The sequence below is a fragment of the Prionailurus viverrinus genome, chromosome E2 (genome assembly GCF_022837055.1).
Source record: "Prionailurus viverrinus isolate Anna chromosome E2, UM_Priviv_1.0, whole genome shotgun sequence".
In the NCBI taxonomy this organism is placed as follows: domain Eukaryota; kingdom Metazoa; phylum Chordata; class Mammalia; order Carnivora; family Felidae; genus Prionailurus; species Prionailurus viverrinus.
Genome location: NC_062575.1, coordinates 55,017,805 through 55,034,468, shown reverse-complemented (window position 1 = coordinate 55,034,468; position 16,664 = coordinate 55,017,805). Strand labels below are relative to the sequence as shown.

Here is a 16,664-nt window from a genome sequence, read left to right as displayed (position 1 = left end):
AGAATGGATGAACAGGTGTGGGGGAGGGGGGCGGGGGAGGGGGGGGCCCAGCAGAGTACTATACAGCAAGGAAAAAGACCCAGTGTTGGGGCACCCGGCTGGCTAAGTCAATAGACCATTAGAGCATGGGACACTTGCTCTAGGGTCATGAGTTCAAGCCCCACGTTGGGGGTAGAGTTTACTTAAAACAACAACAACAAAAACAATGCCTGACACACACTGAAATGTTGATGAAGGAAGCTGGACCCCAAAAGGGACATCCTACGTGATGTATTTCATATACAACTTGAAAACAGACAAAACTAATCAACTAATCTGTGTTGAAAAATATCCAGGGGAGGGGGTTGTTGGTTGGGAATCTTCCAGAAGGACGGAAATGTTCTATATCTTGCTCTGGTTAGCTGTTACACAGGTGTGTGCATGATGTAAAACCTCATTGGGCTGTACCCAAGATTTGTCACTTTACCAGCTTGTGTGTTATACCTCGATTTTTGTTAAAAAAAAAAAAAAAGCAAAAACTGGGGTGCCTGGGTGGCTCAGTTGGTTAAGTGTCCAACTCTTGATTTTAGCTCAGGTGCTGATCTCGCGGTTCGTGAGCCTGCTTGGGATTCTCTCCCTCTCTCTCTGCCCCTCTCCCCCCCTCCCCCTGCCTCAAAATAAATACGTAACAGGGACACAGAGACCACCATCCCTTGCCATGCCAAGGGCCTGAGAGCTGGAAAGAGACACCAGGAAAACTTCTGTGGAACATATGGGGCAGGGAGGGGGCAAGTGAGGTGGAGATATGGAGGGAGAGTCAGAAAGACAGAGTGACAGGAAGGGGTGGAAGGGGAAACTGAGGCAGGGAGGTCAAGGTGGGCCATCTGGGTCCCCCACCCTCCCTGATCCCCAGGGCCCCAACTCACCAGACAGCTGAAGTGTGGCCCGTCCTGCCTGGAGGGGAAGACACACAAGGGCATGTCAGGGGTGCCTTCGGCCACCTGAATCTCCCAAGTGGTTGGGAGCCCGTGCGGTGGGAGGGGGAGGCTGCAGCTGTGACCACCACAGCTCTTCTGCTGTGTGTCCTTGTGTGAGACCAGCCCCACCACACTCAAGCGGGGCAGGAAGTGGGGGGTGGGGGGGAGCAGGCAAATGTCCCCCCTCCCCTGGGATTTGCATAGACAGAGGCTGGTTGGGGGCAGGGAAAGTGAAGGAGAGAAAGTCCCTGGAGAGCCGCTGTGGGCGTCAGTGCCCAGGTGGGGGCAGGGAGGGGGCCTCCATCAGGGAGTCGGTGAAATGGGTCCACCTTGGACCAGAGGAGAGCCAGAGAGCCTCTGGGAAGAGATGGGAAGGAGATGGGAGAGGCGGGAAGGGAGGAAGGTGTGGAGAGAGACATTCATGGATGCAGGAAGTGGTTATGAGCCCCAGGGATAGACAGATGGGGTTGGGGGACAGACGGGGAGACAGTAGGAAAGAAGACAGACAGACAGACAGAGGAAGACCTGGAAAGAGACCGAGACAAAGACACGGAGACAGAGACAGAGAGGGAGCGAGAGGCAGAGAATAGAGCCCCAGGGGAAAAAAAAGACGGCAAGAGGCAGAGCGGGCAACAGTGAGCAAGCCAGGGGTACAGCGAGGCCTGGTGGGGGCCGGGGGTGTGGACAGACCTGGGGAGCCACCTGGGAGAGGCCGTCGGTGGGAGGGGAGACAGGCGAGCATTCCGAGGAAAGATTTCCGAGGTCCGAGAGAGACAGGGATAGGATGGAGGAAGGAAGCGGGGCTAGGGGAGAACAAGAGATCTAGGAGGGGCAAGAGGCAGTGTGGACCCCCTCCCTCCCACCCACCTGCCCCCTGGGGCAGAGTCCCAAGTGCAGGGGACTCCTTCCTTTAGGGCCCCCCACACTTACTGTGCAGCCTCCAGGGCGAGCATGGTGGAGCCGGCTGGGTTTGCTGCCTGCTGCAGCCACCACCCCTATTTATACCTTGGCCCAGCCCCTTGGGGGGGGGCAGGGGTGCCGGCCAGGCCTGCACAGAGCACAGCCCTCCTCGAAAATCCCCTCGGGGAGGGTCAGGGGAGGGGGCTGGATTGCACAACCCCTTGGTCACGTGGTAGAGAGGGCAGGCCCAGGGGCCATCTGGATTTGGGGATCCCCACAGTTGGGGTGGGAATGGGGGGCTGAGCCCAAGGGTGGATGGGAGAGGAGCTGGATTTGGGGGGATCCTAAGAAAGTAGAGAAGCCAAGCGTTCCTGAGGTCAGTAAAAGGGCGGGGGACGGCTCTGAACTCAGGAACCGGCCGGGGAGGGGGGGGGGGGCGTATGACACTGAGCGACAGGCTCAGGCACTGATGGGGTCTGAAGGCGAGGTGGGGTTGCCGGGACTCTGAGGAGTGGATGTGAATGTGGGGAGAGAGGATTCTGAGGAAAATCCAGGCCCAGAGCCTGCGAGGACCCTGAGGTGGAAAGATCGTGGGTGTGTGACATGGTGGGGGGGGGGTCCCCTGGGTCATGCCGGGCAGTGGGAGCTTCCGTTCCAGGGGCTGCCCCAGGCCTGGAGGAAACAGGTCAGCACCTGGAGGGTGGGGCGGTCCAGGCAGAGGATGTGTGGTTAGATGTTCACTCAGGCCCTTGAGGGAGGGTCCCAGAGGGAGACTGAGGCAGGACTGGCTTTTGTGGGGCTGGCAGCAGTGCCGGGAGCCCAGGGGTTCTTGGAGGGAAGGGGAAGAGTCAGTGGGGGGCCTCCTGGGGGTCAGGGGCTCCGGCTGAGTGGAAATGACCCCCCCGGGCCAGGGTTCATGACAGCGGACCTTGTGCACCGGAGACCACAAAACACCAGGAAACAAGAGGCCTGAACTTTATTAATTTTCCACCAATCCGGCCCCCCAAGGCCCTGGTGGGAAGCCTGCCGAGGTCAGAGGTCACCAAGCCTCAGGGCCAGGAGGGCCAAAGCGTCTCAGAAGCTGCTCCTGGTCCTCCAGGTCCTTGCGCACCTTCTTGCGCATGTAGAAGATGGGGCAGTCCCGGCTGTGGGCGGGGGCGGGGTCAGGGTCAGGATCAGGGCGTCTGCCCGGCCCGGCGATGGGGTGGGGGCTGTTCCCAGGACTTTGACCCCCCCCACCCGCTGCCCACCCAACCCTCCTTCCAGGGGCAGGCTGTTTGCTCAGCGGGCATGGGGGGAGCCCTAACAGCGGGAGCCCGCAGGGGCGCTGGGCCACCAGCCGTATATCACCTGTCACCTGGCGTGGGAACCCGCCCCGCCCACCTGTTCCCTGGGGAAAGCCTGGCCCGCCCTGGGGGAGGGGGCCAGGACCGTTGTGTGTGTGTGTGTGTGTGTGTGTGTGTGTGTGTGTGTGCGCGCGTGCGCGCGCTCGCACGTGTGTGTACGAGAGTAGCAGAGAGAACTACGGCCGTTTCCTGGGCAGATACCAGGTGCCCAGCCCTGCCCCCTGAGCAGCAACCCCCGGCCCAACTAAGGCTGGGATGAGCACGGGCCTGTTTTGCAGGCCAGGACACTGAGGGTCAGCCATGGTGGTGGCGGCAGAGGGGTGAAGGGTGCCTCCCGGGACCCTGGGGTCAGGTCCACAGGCCTTGGGAGCTGGGAGGGGCCCGGGCAGGACAGAGCGGGGGTGGCGGGCCCGCCAGGCCTCTGTACCTGGTGCAGATGACGTCCTCATGCAGGCTGCCCTGACAGCGCTGGCACTGTGTCCACAGGCGCGAGAAGCGCTCCTCCAGGGCATTCAGGTGCGACACCTGGGGACGAGAGCACCGCAGGGTGGCCCTGGCCCAGCGGACCCCTCCTCCCTTCCCCCTGTCCGCACGCAAACCCTCACCTCCTTCTGATACAGCTCCGACTCCCGAGGCTGGCAGAACTTGCACACGGCCCCTGGGGGAGGGGGTGGGTCAGCACAGGGGAGCTGGGGCAGAGCCAGGGCCCCCGGGCTGCCCTATCCCTGCCCCTTCCCCACCCGCTGCCCATCCCGGCTTCTGAAAGTCCCCGGAGACAAGAGAACAAGGGAGCAAGTGTGCGGGGGGGAAAACTCCCCGGGGAACTCCCGGGGCGGGGGGCCCGGGACCCTCGAGGGGGTGCCTGTAAATGGGAGCCCCCACCCAGGGGCCCAGGCCTATCCAGGGTGGCACCGCCAGCCTGGACGGCAGGTGCCAGGGACCTGGGCGAGGGCAGAGCCGGGTGGAGCATGGGGGCCTGGGGCTGGGGTCTGGGCGGGGGGGCCGGTGCTCACCCTGGTGACTGAGGACAGTGCGGCAGCCGATGCAGCAGCTGTGGCGTTTGGCAAAGGCCAGAAGGCCGCCCACCTTGCCCGTGAGCACCGTCTTGCAACGCGTGTGGTCACCCCCTGCAGGCGAGGGCAGGCAGTGGGCCCCGGTGCCCTCTGTGACCCCCGGTGCCCTCCCCCCTCCCCAGGCATGCCCCCTCAGTACTCAGCAGCACAGCCTCAGCGCGGCCCTCGCCCAGGATGGGCTCGAAGATGCGCAGGAGGGGCTTGGCGAGCTGCTGTTCCAGGTAGTACTGCGTGTCGATGGGCAGGCTGTGCTCCAGCACAAAGAGGGGGTCCTGCAAGCAGAACGGCCAGGCGGGGTCACACCCGGGGGCCAGGGGCTGTGCTCAACAGCAGGCAGCGTGGTGACGGGCACTGGGAGCCACTGGGCTGGTGGGTCCCCCGGTTGTGGGTGTGGGCAGTGGTGTGGGGGAGTCCCTGGGGGCGGTCACCCTCCAGGGCGCCGCAACGAGGTGGGACACGGGTCTGGGATGGCACCGGAGATTGTGAAGGGTCCTCTGGCCATGAGCTGTGGTGCATGCTGGGGTCCACAGGTGGGGGTCCTCAGGACCCCAAGCAAGGGTCAGAGTGCAAAGCTTAGGGGGTGTGCCAAGGTGGACAGCAGCTGGAAGTGAAAGCTAGAAGCCAAGATATGAGGAGGCAGGACAGGAACTGGGGACTGAGGAAGGGGTTGTGGGGATCAGAGGTCACTGGACATTGGGGTAGGAGGGGGAAGGACAGGAATCCAAGAGAATTATGGGCTGGAGAGCAAGGACCAAGCAGACACGCAAAGAGAGAGATGGAGAGACGTGATGTGCATGGTGAGGCTGGGTCTTCTTCTGCAGGGGGAGCGAGGGAGGGGTCAGACTATTGGGGGGGGGGCCTCCAGAGGGCACGGGAGGCCTGGGAGAAAGGCATCAGGGAGCCAACTCCCAGGGGTGTGCTGGGGGCGGTTCTCAGGACCCTGTGGGGCCCACAGAGGGAAACACCCTCCCCGCAGGGCTTGGAAAGCAGAAGTGAGAGCAGAGGGGAGCTGGGCGGAGCGGGCAGCCCAGGTGGGCCTGACCTCGGACTTCATGTAGGCAGCCACGCCCTTGGCAGCGCCGATGATCACGTAGGGGACACGGTCGCCCAAGCTGGGCGCGCTCCCGGGGTCCCGCTTCCTCATCCTGCGGGGAGACCGGGGCGGCGGGGCGGGTGAGGGCAGGTGGGATGGCGGGGGCGGACAGGGCTGTAGGAAGTGGTGCCCAGCTGGCAGGAGGGGGCTATTTCTGGACAGCCCTGCACCCCTCCCACTGGGCGGACCTCTCGGCCAGTTCCACATGGGCCTGCTTGCCGGCGTAGTCAGAGGCCGCGCGGGTCAGCTCCTTGGTGATGACGAGCTGGGAGATGTCAATGCGGTTACACAGCAGGTCTGAGATGACGTCCTGTGCGTGGGCCACGGCACCCGTGGGGTCTCTGCAGGGCCGGGATGGGGAGGTCACCAGTGGCTGCTGAGGGCCAGAGTGTGCTCTCGGGGATGAGGCCCAAGGCGGGGAGGGACCCAGCCAGGCCACAGGCTGCAAAGTGGCAGAGGCGGGGCCTAGACCCACAGCTGTCCAACCCCACATTCTTTCCACCGTTCCACCACGGAGGACAAGCTGGGCCTGACACCTGTGTCCCCAGGGGAGGAGGGGGCTGGGGGCTCCTGGGTCTGAGGGAGAGGGGCTGGGGCATGGCCTCCGGGGCTGAGGGGAGGTTCCCACCCACCGGTCGATGAGCAGGCGGCGCAGGGAGGCGGTGACGAGGTTGGCCACGAGGGGGCAGTTGTCCCGACGCACGGCCTCCAGACCCTTGCAGTCCATGCGGTCGTGAGCGTCCGGCCGGGAGGAGAAAAGCAGGCCAGCGTACCGCTTCTTGCTGATGAGCAGGTAGGGAAAGTAGACCTAGGGAGGGACCCGTGGCTGAGACCCTCAAGACCTCCTGACTCCTGAGACTTCCCTCAGAAACTGGGACACACAGGGCTGGTCCACGTGATACAGGATTGGGGCCCTGGGACAGATGGATCCCAAGATCTCAAGACCCCCGTGCCTGAGCCTGGGCACACCTCAGCATTCCAGGGATCTCAAATCTGAAAACTAGAGAAAGCCCCTAAAACAAGACCCAGTCATGAGGTGAAGCCCGGAGGGCCCCAAATCTGGATCTGGGACAGACCTGAGGCAGACAGGGGTACAAGGCAGCACCTCCCTCCACCCCAAGGAGCTGAGACTAAGGCCCAGGAGGGAGCCCTGAGGCAGGGAGGCCCAAATTGGGGAGGCTCTAAATTTGAGAGCAGGTGTACCCAAGACCTGACTCCAAGTTTGAACCCTGGAGTCCCCAGACCCCAAGCCTGATTTCCTGCTGGGAGCCAAGCAGCACCGGCCAATGGTGCCCTGATGCAGGATTCACCCCGGTCAGGGTTCCCACCACCCAAGGCAGCCCCCACACCCAAAACCAGAGGCGCTCCAAGACTGACAAAAGTTTCCAAAAAAACAGACACTGTCCTGCATCACAAAGCCCAAGGCTTTAAGCTTCCAAACTCAGGAGAATCCAGGCCCCCAAATACCCCCAAACCGGGACCTACAGAATGTGAAGCATGGGATACTCAGAGTACCCAGATCAGGGCACCCCCAAGATGGAGAGCCCCCGAGGGCCACTGGAGGCTCCAGATGCTGACATCTGCAGATGTGAGGGGAACCGCACACGAATGCAGGCGCTGAGAATCAGAGACCCTCTGAAACTTGCGAGACCCATCTGGCCACTACAGCCCTGAGGGGGGCTCCCACTTACCTTTTCAAACTCGAGCCGGATAGGCGGGGGGAAGTGGCCTGACACCCAGTCTGCAGCCTCCCGCCCCAGGGCCATTGCCTCGGCCACAGAAGAGACACCAAATCGGCACATGACTGAGTCAGTGTCACCATACACCACCTGGGGAGGGACGTATATGACTGGGAGGCATGGAGAGATGGGGGCCAAGCCCCCGCAACTCCCCTGACCCAGCCCCATCTCTGGGCAGTGGGAGGGGCAGCCTCTGACCTTGGCACTGGTGCCATAGCCATTCTCCACCGTGTACTTGGACTCCACCAACTGCTTTGTTTTCTCAATCATCTGGCGCCCAAAGCCGGTAACGCTCTGTCAGGGAGAGAACCACGCAGTGAGGACCCAGGAGTCCTGGGCTCAGGGTGCCACTTCCGCTACTTCCTGGGGGCGTGGGCTTGGGTGAGTCACTCTGCCCCTCTGGGCCTTGATGCCCAAATCTACAAAACGCGGCCACTAAGCTCCTTTTCAACCACCTGTTGGAAAGAACTGGGTCGCTGGCCCAGAGCTCTAGGCACAGAGGAGGAAGGTCTGCAAAGATGAGAAAGGCTGAAGCCAGAAGAGGCCATCAGCACGCTGTTTCCTGCCATGGAAGTGCTGTGACATGTGGTAACATTGCAGGCAGTTCTCCATGGTGCAGGATCACTGACATTCCCGGCCCCCACCCCGAAAGCCAACGGTGCAACCCCCAAATCCTTGGGCAACCAGAAATGACCCTACATACTGTCAAATGCCCCCTCAGAGTAGGGGGGATGTGCCAGGCTCATGGAGAAACTTTCCAACAATCCTACTTTACAAATAAGGGAACCGAAGGGGAGCCTTCAACTGAAGGTTGAGCTTCAGACTGCAGTGCAGATCATCATCTCATAGCTCATGAGCCCCATGTCAAGCTCTGTGCTGATAGCTCAGAGCCTGGAGTCTGCTTTGGATTCTGTGTCTCCCTCTCTCTCTCTCAAAAATAAATAAACATTAAAAAATGCCCGGGGCGGGGCGACTGGGTGGCTCAGTCGGTTAAGCATCTGACTTCAGCTCAGGTCATGATCTCGCAGTCCGTGAGTTTGAGCCCCGCGTTGGACTCTGTGCTGACAGCTCAGAGCCTGCAGCCTGCTTCAGATTCTGTGTCTCCCTTTCTCTCTGCCCTCCCCTGCTCATGCTCTGTCTCTCTCTGTCTCAAAAATAAATAAAAACATTAAAAAATTTTAGAAAAAAAAAAAATGCCCGGGGCACACACCAAGGAGAGATGGGTGTGACTCTTCTGCTTTTGTTTGTTTGGATCCAGTCAGAAGATCTCTGTATTTTAACTGGAGCATTTATGTGACTTACATTTAGTATAATTACTGAACATATCTGGGCTTAAATGTTCACCACTTTACTATATGCTTTCTGCTTGTTTCACCTGTTCTATGTTCCTTTTTCTTTCCTTCATCCTTTTCTGGAATGACTCAGTATTTTGTTTGTTTGTTTGATCTCCCTGCCCCTGTAAGCCTGAGAGACAGCAATAAGGAAAAAGGCAAAGAAACACAGGGAAGGATGAAGAGGGAAAAGACAGAGGGACATGACCAGGAAGCGGTGGCCCTGATGAAGAAGCCCCAAGGGAAGCAAAGCCAAGTCCTCCTGGCCTGGCCTCTGCTTCGGGGCTGGAGTCTGACAGCCAAACACCCACCTCTCTCTACCAGGGAGCCTGGGGGAGGCCCACAGAGACTTATGAAAGGCCAATGAGAGCAATATGGGTGGGATGCACTATAGGAGGAAACTTGCCCAGAAAGAGCCCTGGCTCTTGGCTGGCTCCTGGGAGGGAACCTGAAGCCCTTGGAACGTCCTGCCTAAAAGAGTGTCTTTGTTCACCTAGGACCTTGGACTGTGCTGACAGTGTGACTCATGGTGAGGCCTCGGGCCACACGCTAGCAGCCTGACCTCTCTGCAGGGGCTGGAGACTGAGTAACGAAGGTCGGTCACACAGATGCTCCATGCCTACGTGACCAGCCCCCAGTAAAAACCCAGGACACTGAGGCTCAGTGAACTTCCCTAGTTGGCAACACTCCATGCATGTTGTCACACATCAACGCCGGGAGAAATAAACACTGTCTGCATGACTCCACTGGTGGAGACAAATTGCAAGTTCCATGCCTTTTCCCCTGGCTGATTTTAAATTTTTTTTTTTTTTTTTTTTTTTTTAACGTTTATTTATTTTTGGGACAGAGAGAGACAGAGCATGAACGGGGGAGGGGCAGAGAGAGAGGGAGACACAGAATTGGAAACAGGCTCCAAGCCATCAGCCCAGAGCCTGACGCGGGGCTCGAACTCACGGACCGCGAGATGGTGACCTGGCTGAAGTCGGACGCTTAACCGACTGCGCCACCCAGGCGCCCCTCCCCTGGCTGATTTTAATCTCTATCCTTTAATTGTATTAAGTCATAACTGTGAGTAGGACAGCTTTTCTGAGTTCCTGGAGTCCTTCTAGCAGATCACTTGAGGTGAGGGTGGTCTTGGGGGCCCCTGAACTGAAGATGAGTGGGTGTGTGCATAGGCCTCTCCCACCAAAAAGCCCCGCCACTGGCAATTCTTCCAAGCCTTCCCTCCAGAGCCACGTGAGGAACGATATAACGCCTACATACAGAGGGAGCTTCCTGGGGCTGGAAGTAACCAAGCCTGGAATGTGCCGAGACCCAAACTCCAGGGGAAGGGGCTGGGCAGGAAGGCCCTTCTAAGGCTCTCTTACGCCAGGAGCTGAGGCCCTGATCCCAGCTTGGCAGAACCTCGGACTCAGACCCTCTGTGGTCTGACCGTGGATGTTTTTCTGTCCGAGCAGCAGAGCTGCGTCCAGTGAACAGGCCGAGAACACAGCTGGGAGGTGAGGTGGTGGGCTTTTCTGCCCATGTTCCCTCTCAGAGCAGAGCACTGACCAAGCATCTTCACACCCGGGGCAGGAAGACGTATCCGCGCACCTGCTCCTTCAGTGACGGAGCACACACAGCAAGTCAAGCGTCAGGGGCTGGCTGTGCTATTGGGCACCACCCCAGCCCCCATGAGCAGACACATGGCCCCATCCTCTCATGTGGAGGCAGGGGACCTGCTCTCCACTCCCCCACCCTCATGGGGACCAGGGGAGAGGTGGGTGGGGTCTTCAGGTGGACTATGAGAGATTAAATGAATGAGCAATGAACAAAGCCTCTGCTCACCACCCCTACGCCCCTGCCACTGCTTCATCTGTCTGCAGAGCCCTTGGCACCAACTGCCTTCCCATATCTGCTGCTGTCACCATCTGCGTGACCACGAGGTTGCGCACCACACGAGAGCAGGAACTCTCATCCGTTTTGCCACCTGCTGGACCCACACAGGACGTTCGGCGAGCATTTGTTCAAAAATGAATGAACCAAACACTCACGCATCCCCTCTCCCGAAAGCTGGCAAGTTGGGGCAGCCTGGGCTCTACCACACGGAGCCCTGGTTCTCCCAGGGAGGGGCTGTGTGCCCCCCACCTTCCACCGTGGGAACTGGGCACTCACCTGTGAGATCTCCAGGCACGGCAGCTTGCCCACCTGGGCACCAGTGAAGCCGTATACAGAGTTGGCGCTCACTTTGAGCGCCAGCTGCCGCCCATCCAACACCTGCCGACGCAGGGGGTCTGTCTCTTTGGCCAGCTCAGCCTTGGCCCTGGAGAGAGAGGAAGCACAGGCCACTGAGGCAGCGTCCCATATCTCAGGGAAAGATAAGAGGCCCTGGCCTGGGCACTGGTCAAGGTGCCTTTCTAGAAATGGGTGCCGTGTACAGTTGTGCAGGCTGTGTACTACACAGAGGTGTCCAGCAGAGGGGGCAAAGGGGAGCCATCTGGAGGGGTGTCTTGTTCTAATTCATACACCGTGGCAGTTAATGTGTGGCACGGCAACCCTGGGGTGACCCACGAGAGACAGACTGGTGAGGAGCCTCAGCAAGTTTGAGCTCTGAGAAGGGGTGGGTGGGGCGCTCAAGAACCCACCTCTTCCGGGCGCTGAGAAGGTTCTCCAGGATCTGGGGCAGGAGGCCCTTCCGCACTGACGTCTTCACAAACTCATCCCCTGTGGGCGTCTTGATGAACTGATCCTCTGTCAGGCTGAGGCGGAGGACGCCGGGGGGTGATGCCCAGCCTCCCCACCTCCTCCCCTCGAGACCCCCTCAGGCTCTCCCCACCTCTCAAGTCTCTCTTCCACTCCCTTTCCCATCTGGGTCCCGGGCCTGGGGTCCCCAAGATGAAAAAGGTGCCATACCCCAGTTTCTGGGCGGCCCCGGGCCGCAGGAGTGTGGTGTAGCACAGGTTGTGGGCCATCATGATGGACGGGTACAGAGAGGAGAAGTCTAGTGTGGCGATGGGGACATCGTAGTACCTGGGGGGGAGGGGGACGGGGGGGAGGGGAAGAGTCAGGGCCGGAAGCCCCGAGCCACCCCCACCCAGACACAGGGTCATACCCTTTGAGGGGCTCGATGACTGTGGCTCCCGTGTAGTCCTCGACACCTTCTGTCTTTACCACGGGCATCAGCAGCCCCTCACGCATGGCCTGGGAGGGGAGAAGGTGGAAAATGGAGGCAGGCCCAGGTGGGGCAGCGCGTCAGGTGTCGTGGCCCAGAAGCCACAGCGAGTGACTGAGTGACCAAGTGACCGGAGGCTGGGAGCAGGGACTTGCCAGAGCACTGGGATGCCCACCCTCAGCTCCGCCCACTGACCTGCCGCAGCAGCTGGGAGACGACCTTGACCTGCTGGCCGCGGGTGAGCAGATAGCCAAGGGGCACGCCGGTGACGCGCGCCATCTCCATGGCGTTCACCAGCACCATGAGCCGCTCCAGCAGCCGCAGGGGCAGGAAGGCGTCCTTGAGGCAGTACACGGCCAGGCGGCGGCGTGTCTGGTCGTTCCCGTTCTGGGGACAGGCATGGAGGGCATCAGGGGGTGGGGGGGCAGCCGTGAGGGCTCAGGGGTCAGGGAGAGGGCGAGGGTCTGGGTGCGGAGTGGGCAGAGCTGGGGGTCGGGGAGTTGCAGGGTCAGAGGAAAAGGGAGCAGTCTGATGGGCAAGTGTGGGCTAGAGGCGGGGGCAGGACAAGGGAATAAGGTCACAGTGCCAGAGGTTACATGAGGAGTCACATCTGCCAAGTGAGGTCACAGATCAGAGGCAAGAGGTTAAGGTGAGAGAACAGCTGGGAGATCGCAGCCCAAGGTCAGGAAGGTGGGCTGCTGGGGTCAGAGAATTAGACGGAAGAGTAAGATCAGAGGTCGGGGGCAGGGAGCGGAGGTGTGAGGTCAGGGCAGGCGGGAGGGGGGTCAGAGGTCGCAGGAAAGGCACCTGCAGGTCAGTGATGATGCTGTGCTGGACGTCCTCTTTCTGCTCGCCCAGGAAGTGGAAGCTCACGGCGTTGAGCGTGTAGGAGCGGAGCTTATACTCTCGCAGTAACACCTGCAGTGGGGAGGGGGAGCGGGGGCGCAGGGTGGGCCCAGGGCCCGGGCAGCAGCCCCACGAGGGTGGGCACCCTCCCGGCCCCGCGCGCGTACCTGCAGCATGTCCATCTGCACGCGGCCCACCATGCTGACCACCTTGCTGTCCCGCCGGCCGGTCTGCTTGGACTGGAAGGACGAGTCCCGGATGGTGGAGCGGAGGCCAGACACGCGGCCCAGGAAGGGGAATGACTCCACCTGGGGACACAGCACCAGGGAGGGGCGGAGGCTGCAGTGGGCACCGGCCGGCCCGGATCCAGGACCTCTGGGGCCGTGCCAAAGGAATGCAGACCACACGAGCCACCAGCACAACACCCGCGATGCCACCCTCTTCCTGCTGGGAGCTGGGGCTGAGCAGGCGGAAGCAGGTGGAGCTCTGATGCAGAAAGACGCTCTGGGGCTGGGTAGGCATGGACTGCAGGGAGACAGGAGGTCAGGACGGCTGCAGGGCTGAGGGGGGCAGGCATGGTGCTCAGTGGCTGGGGTGCTGCACCCAGATGGGCAGCAGAGGAAGAACAGATTTGGGGGAGACGCTGAACTGAGTGGGGGGAGGGGCCTGGGGGACAGTTAGGTGGGCGCACAGCAGGGGGCAGCACAGAGAGCTGGGTCTGAGGCCAGGACAGGAAGTGGCGTGAGAGGGACAGGGTAGAGAGGGGAGGCCTGAGCTGGAGAAGTAGCAGGGCAGGGGTGCAGAGGACAGGGGAGCAGTGTCTCCACGTATAAATGCCAGACTGAGAGGGATGGACTCCTTCCCGGAACTCTTGGGGGCCATAAACACAATTAAAAAAAATTATTTTTAACGTTTATTTACTTTTTTTTTCCAACGTTTATTTATTTATTTTTGGGACAGAGAGAGACAGAGCATGAACGGGGGAGGGGCAGAGAGAGAGGGAGACACAGAATCGGAAACAGGCTCCAGGCTCCGAGCCATCAGCCCAGAGCCTGACGCGGGGCTCGAACTCACGGACCGCGAGATCGTGACCTGGCTGAAGTCGGATGCTTAACCGACTGCGCCACCCAGGCGCCCCAACGTTTATTTACTTTTGAGAGAGACAGAGAGAGAGAGAGAGAGAGAGAGAGAGAGAACGAGCAGGGGAGGGGCAGAGAGAGAGGAAGACACAGAATCCGAAGCAGGGTTCTGGTTCTGAGCTGTCAGCACAGAGCCCAACACGGGGTTTGAACCCACGAACCGAGATCATGAACTGAACCGAAGTCGTAAGCTTAACTGACTGAGCCACCCAGGTGCCCCACAATTTTTTTTTTTTTTCAACGTTTATTTATTTTTGGGACAGAGAGGGACAGAGCATGAACGGGGGTGGGGCAGAGAGAGAGGGAGACACAGAATCGGAAACAGGCTCCAGGCTCCGAGCCATCAGCCCAGAGCCTGACGCGGGGCTCGAACTCACAGACCGTGAGATCGTGACCTGGCTGAAGTCGGACGCTTAACCGACTGCGCCACCCAGGCGCCCCCACAATTTTTTAAAATACATATATTTTTATTCACAAAAACAAACTCAAAATGGATAAAGGACCTGAATGTGAGACAGGAAACCATCAAAACCCTAGAGGAGAAAGCAGGAAAAAACCTCTCTGACCTCAGCCACAGCAGTTTCTTACTTGACACATCCCCAAAGGCAAGGGAATTAAAAGCAAAAGTGAACTATTGGGACCTCATGAAGGTAAAATCTTCTGCACCGCAAAGGAATCAACAAAACTAAAAGGCAACCAACGGAATGGGAAAAGATATTTGCAAATGACATATCGGACAAAGGGCTAGTATCCAAAATTATCTATAAAGAGCTCACCAAACTCCACACCCGAAAAACAAATAACCCAGTGAAGAAATGGGCAGAAAACATGAATAGACACTTCTCTAAAGAAGACATCCAGATGGCCAACAGGCACATGAAAAGATGCTCAACGCTGCTCCTCATCAGGGAAATACAAATCAAAACCACACTCAGATATCACCTCACGCCAGTCAGAGTGGCGAAAATGAACAAAACAGGAGACTATAGATGCTGGAGAGGATGTAGAGAAACGGGAACCCTCTTGCACTGTCGGTGGGAATGCAAACTGGTGCAGCCACTCTGGAAAACAGTGTGGAGGTTCCTCAGAAAATTAAAAATAGACCTACCCTATGACCCAGCAGTAGCACTGCTAGGAATTAACCCAAGGGATATAGGAGTGCTGATGCATAGGGGCACTTGTACCCCAATGTTTATAGCAGCACTCTCAACAATAGCCAAATCATGGAAAGAGCCTAAATGTCCATCAACTGATGAATGGATAAAGAAATTGTGGTTTATATACACAATGGAGTACTACGTGGCAATGAAAAAGAATGAAATCTGGCCTTTTGTAGCAACGTGGATGGAACTGGACGGCGTTATGCTAAGTGAAGTAAGTCATACAGAGAAGGACAGATTCCATATGTTTTCACTCCTATGTGGATCCTGAGAAACTTAACAGAAGACCATGGGGGAGGGGGAGAAAAAAAATGGTTAAAGAGGGAGGGAGCCAAAGCATAAGAGACTCTTAAAAACTGAGAACTGAGGGTTGATGGGGGGTGGGGGGGAGGGGAGGGTGGGTGACGGGTACTGAGGAGGGCACCTGCTGGGATGAGCACTGGGTGTTGTATGGAAACCAATTTGACAATAAATTTCATAATAAAAAATAAATAAATAAATAAATAAATAAATAAGTTTTTAAGTTTAATTATTTTGAGAGAGAAAGAGGGAGAGAGAGCACAAGCTGGGGAAGAGCAGAGAGAGAGAGGGAGAGAGAGAGAATCCCAAGCAGGCTCTGCACTGTCAGCACAGAGCTGGATGTGGGGCTCAAAGTCACGAACCGTGAGATCACGACCTGAGCCGAAATCAAGAGTCAAATGCTTAACCAACTGAGCCATCCGGGCACCCCAACATGATTTTTTTTTTTTTTTTTTCAACGTTTTATTTTATTTTTTGGGGGACAGAGAGAGACAGAGCATGAACGGGGGAGGGACAGAGAGAGAGGGAGACACAGAATCGGAAACGGGCTCCAGGCTCTGAGCCATCAGCCCAGAGCCCGACGCGGGGCTCGAACTCACGGACCGCGAGATCGTGACCTGGCTGAAGTCGGACGCTTAACCGACTGCGCCACCCAGGCGCCCCCCAACATGATTTTTAAAATACCATTTTATTGTATTTTTTTTAAGTACGCTCCATGCCCAATATGGGGCTTGAACTCACGACCCTGAAGTCAAGTTGCACACTCTACCGACAGAGGCAGCCAGGCGCCCCAAACGTGATTTTTATTTTTCATCACGAAACTGGCCAAACATAAGGAAAAGGAGGAAACGATACAACATAACCACTGTTGTGAGTTGAATTGTTGTCAACATCAATCCCAGATGTTGAAGTCCTAACCTCCACACCTCAGAACGTAACCTCTTTGGAAATAGGGTCTCTACAGGCAATCAAGTTGAGATCATCAGGGTTGGCCCTGACCCAAGACCACAGCGTCCTTAGAAAAAGAGGAAATTTGGGCAGAGATATGCCCAAATTAGAAGACAAGCTGAAGAATCGGGGAGCCCGCCTCCGACACCCCAGGTATGTCTGAGACCACCAGAGGCTAGGAGAGGCCTCGGAAGGAACCAAGCCTGTGAGGCCTTGATCTTGGACTTCTGAGTTCCAGCCTGCAAGAAGACACAAGCCTGCGGTACTGTTCAGGGAGCCCTAGCAAATTAGCACGCCCCGTACGGTGACTCCCAGGTTCAACAAGCGTCAAGGTTTTGCCATACATTTCAAGGAATCCCCCTTCTCCTTATTTTTGGCTGACATATTTTAAAGTCTAGAAGACAAGACACTATCCCCACGCACGCTTCCGTCTGCCCTTCCAACACACAGGCCTTTCCTTATTTAACCATAAATGCTCTCCTTGCCTCTGCAAAAGCTAAATAACCTTCTGGACTTCGAGCAGGGCAGGGATGGGGCCAGAGCTGGCTTTTCGGTGATGTCCCTGGAGCCACTGGGGGCGGTGGGCTGCAGGGACGCAGAGCAAGCCAGACCGCCCAAGGGGGACAGAGCCACAAGGGAAAAGCAGCAAGGAGGAGCAGGGCGGCCACCCACCCCTTCGGCC

General features: G+C 58.2%; 2 protein-coding genes across 7 annotated transcripts in view; both read right to left on the bottom strand.

Annotated features, from left to right (window-relative positions):
• Nucleotides 1–1,922, bottom strand: part of LOC125152781 (myosin-binding protein C, fast-type) — a 34,233-nt gene extending 32,311 nt beyond the window's left edge. For 3 of the 6 annotated variants that reach the window (XM_047835147.1, XM_047835151.1, XM_047835152.1), the window contains exons 1-2: nucleotides 1,887–1,922; nucleotides 906–933 (exon numbers count right to left, since the gene is read on the bottom strand). In XM_047835147.1, coding sequence (XP_047691103.1) covers nucleotides 906–933; nucleotides 1,887–1,909 — 51 coding nt within the window. In that variant the 5' untranslated portion in view covers nucleotides 1,910–1,922. Of the gene's footprint in view, nucleotides 1–905; nucleotides 1,811–1,886 lie in introns of those variants that run through there. The other 3 variants (XM_047835146.1, XM_047835149.1, XM_047835150.1) reach the window with 3 other exon arrangements.
• Nucleotides 1,923–2,815: 893 nt separating this feature from the next.
• The window catches only part of POLD1 (DNA polymerase delta 1, catalytic subunit), a 30,403-nt gene continuing 16,554 nt past the window's right edge, over nucleotides 2,816–16,664 (bottom strand). Inside the window, exons 11-27 of the mRNA XM_047835155.1 lie at nucleotides 12,603–12,743; nucleotides 12,397–12,507; nucleotides 11,785–11,976; nucleotides 11,530–11,618; nucleotides 11,331–11,447; nucleotides 11,063–11,176; nucleotides 10,593–10,740; nucleotides 7,306–7,401; nucleotides 7,060–7,197; nucleotides 6,001–6,176; nucleotides 5,557–5,709; nucleotides 5,318–5,420; nucleotides 4,415–4,547; nucleotides 4,216–4,329; nucleotides 3,808–3,860; nucleotides 3,630–3,727; nucleotides 2,816–3,001 (exon numbers count right to left, since the gene is read on the bottom strand). Coding sequence (XP_047691111.1) covers nucleotides 2,896–3,001; nucleotides 3,630–3,727; nucleotides 3,808–3,860; nucleotides 4,216–4,329; nucleotides 4,415–4,547; nucleotides 5,318–5,420; nucleotides 5,557–5,709; nucleotides 6,001–6,176; nucleotides 7,060–7,197; nucleotides 7,306–7,401; nucleotides 10,593–10,740; nucleotides 11,063–11,176; nucleotides 11,331–11,447; nucleotides 11,530–11,618; nucleotides 11,785–11,976; nucleotides 12,397–12,507; nucleotides 12,603–12,743 — 2,082 coding nt within the window. The 3' untranslated portion in view covers nucleotides 2,816–2,895. The remainder of the gene's footprint in view (nucleotides 3,002–3,629; nucleotides 3,728–3,807; nucleotides 3,861–4,215; nucleotides 4,330–4,414; nucleotides 4,548–5,317; nucleotides 5,421–5,556; nucleotides 5,710–6,000; nucleotides 6,177–7,059; nucleotides 7,198–7,305; nucleotides 7,402–10,592; nucleotides 10,741–11,062; nucleotides 11,177–11,330; nucleotides 11,448–11,529; nucleotides 11,619–11,784; nucleotides 11,977–12,396; nucleotides 12,508–12,602; nucleotides 12,744–16,664) is intronic.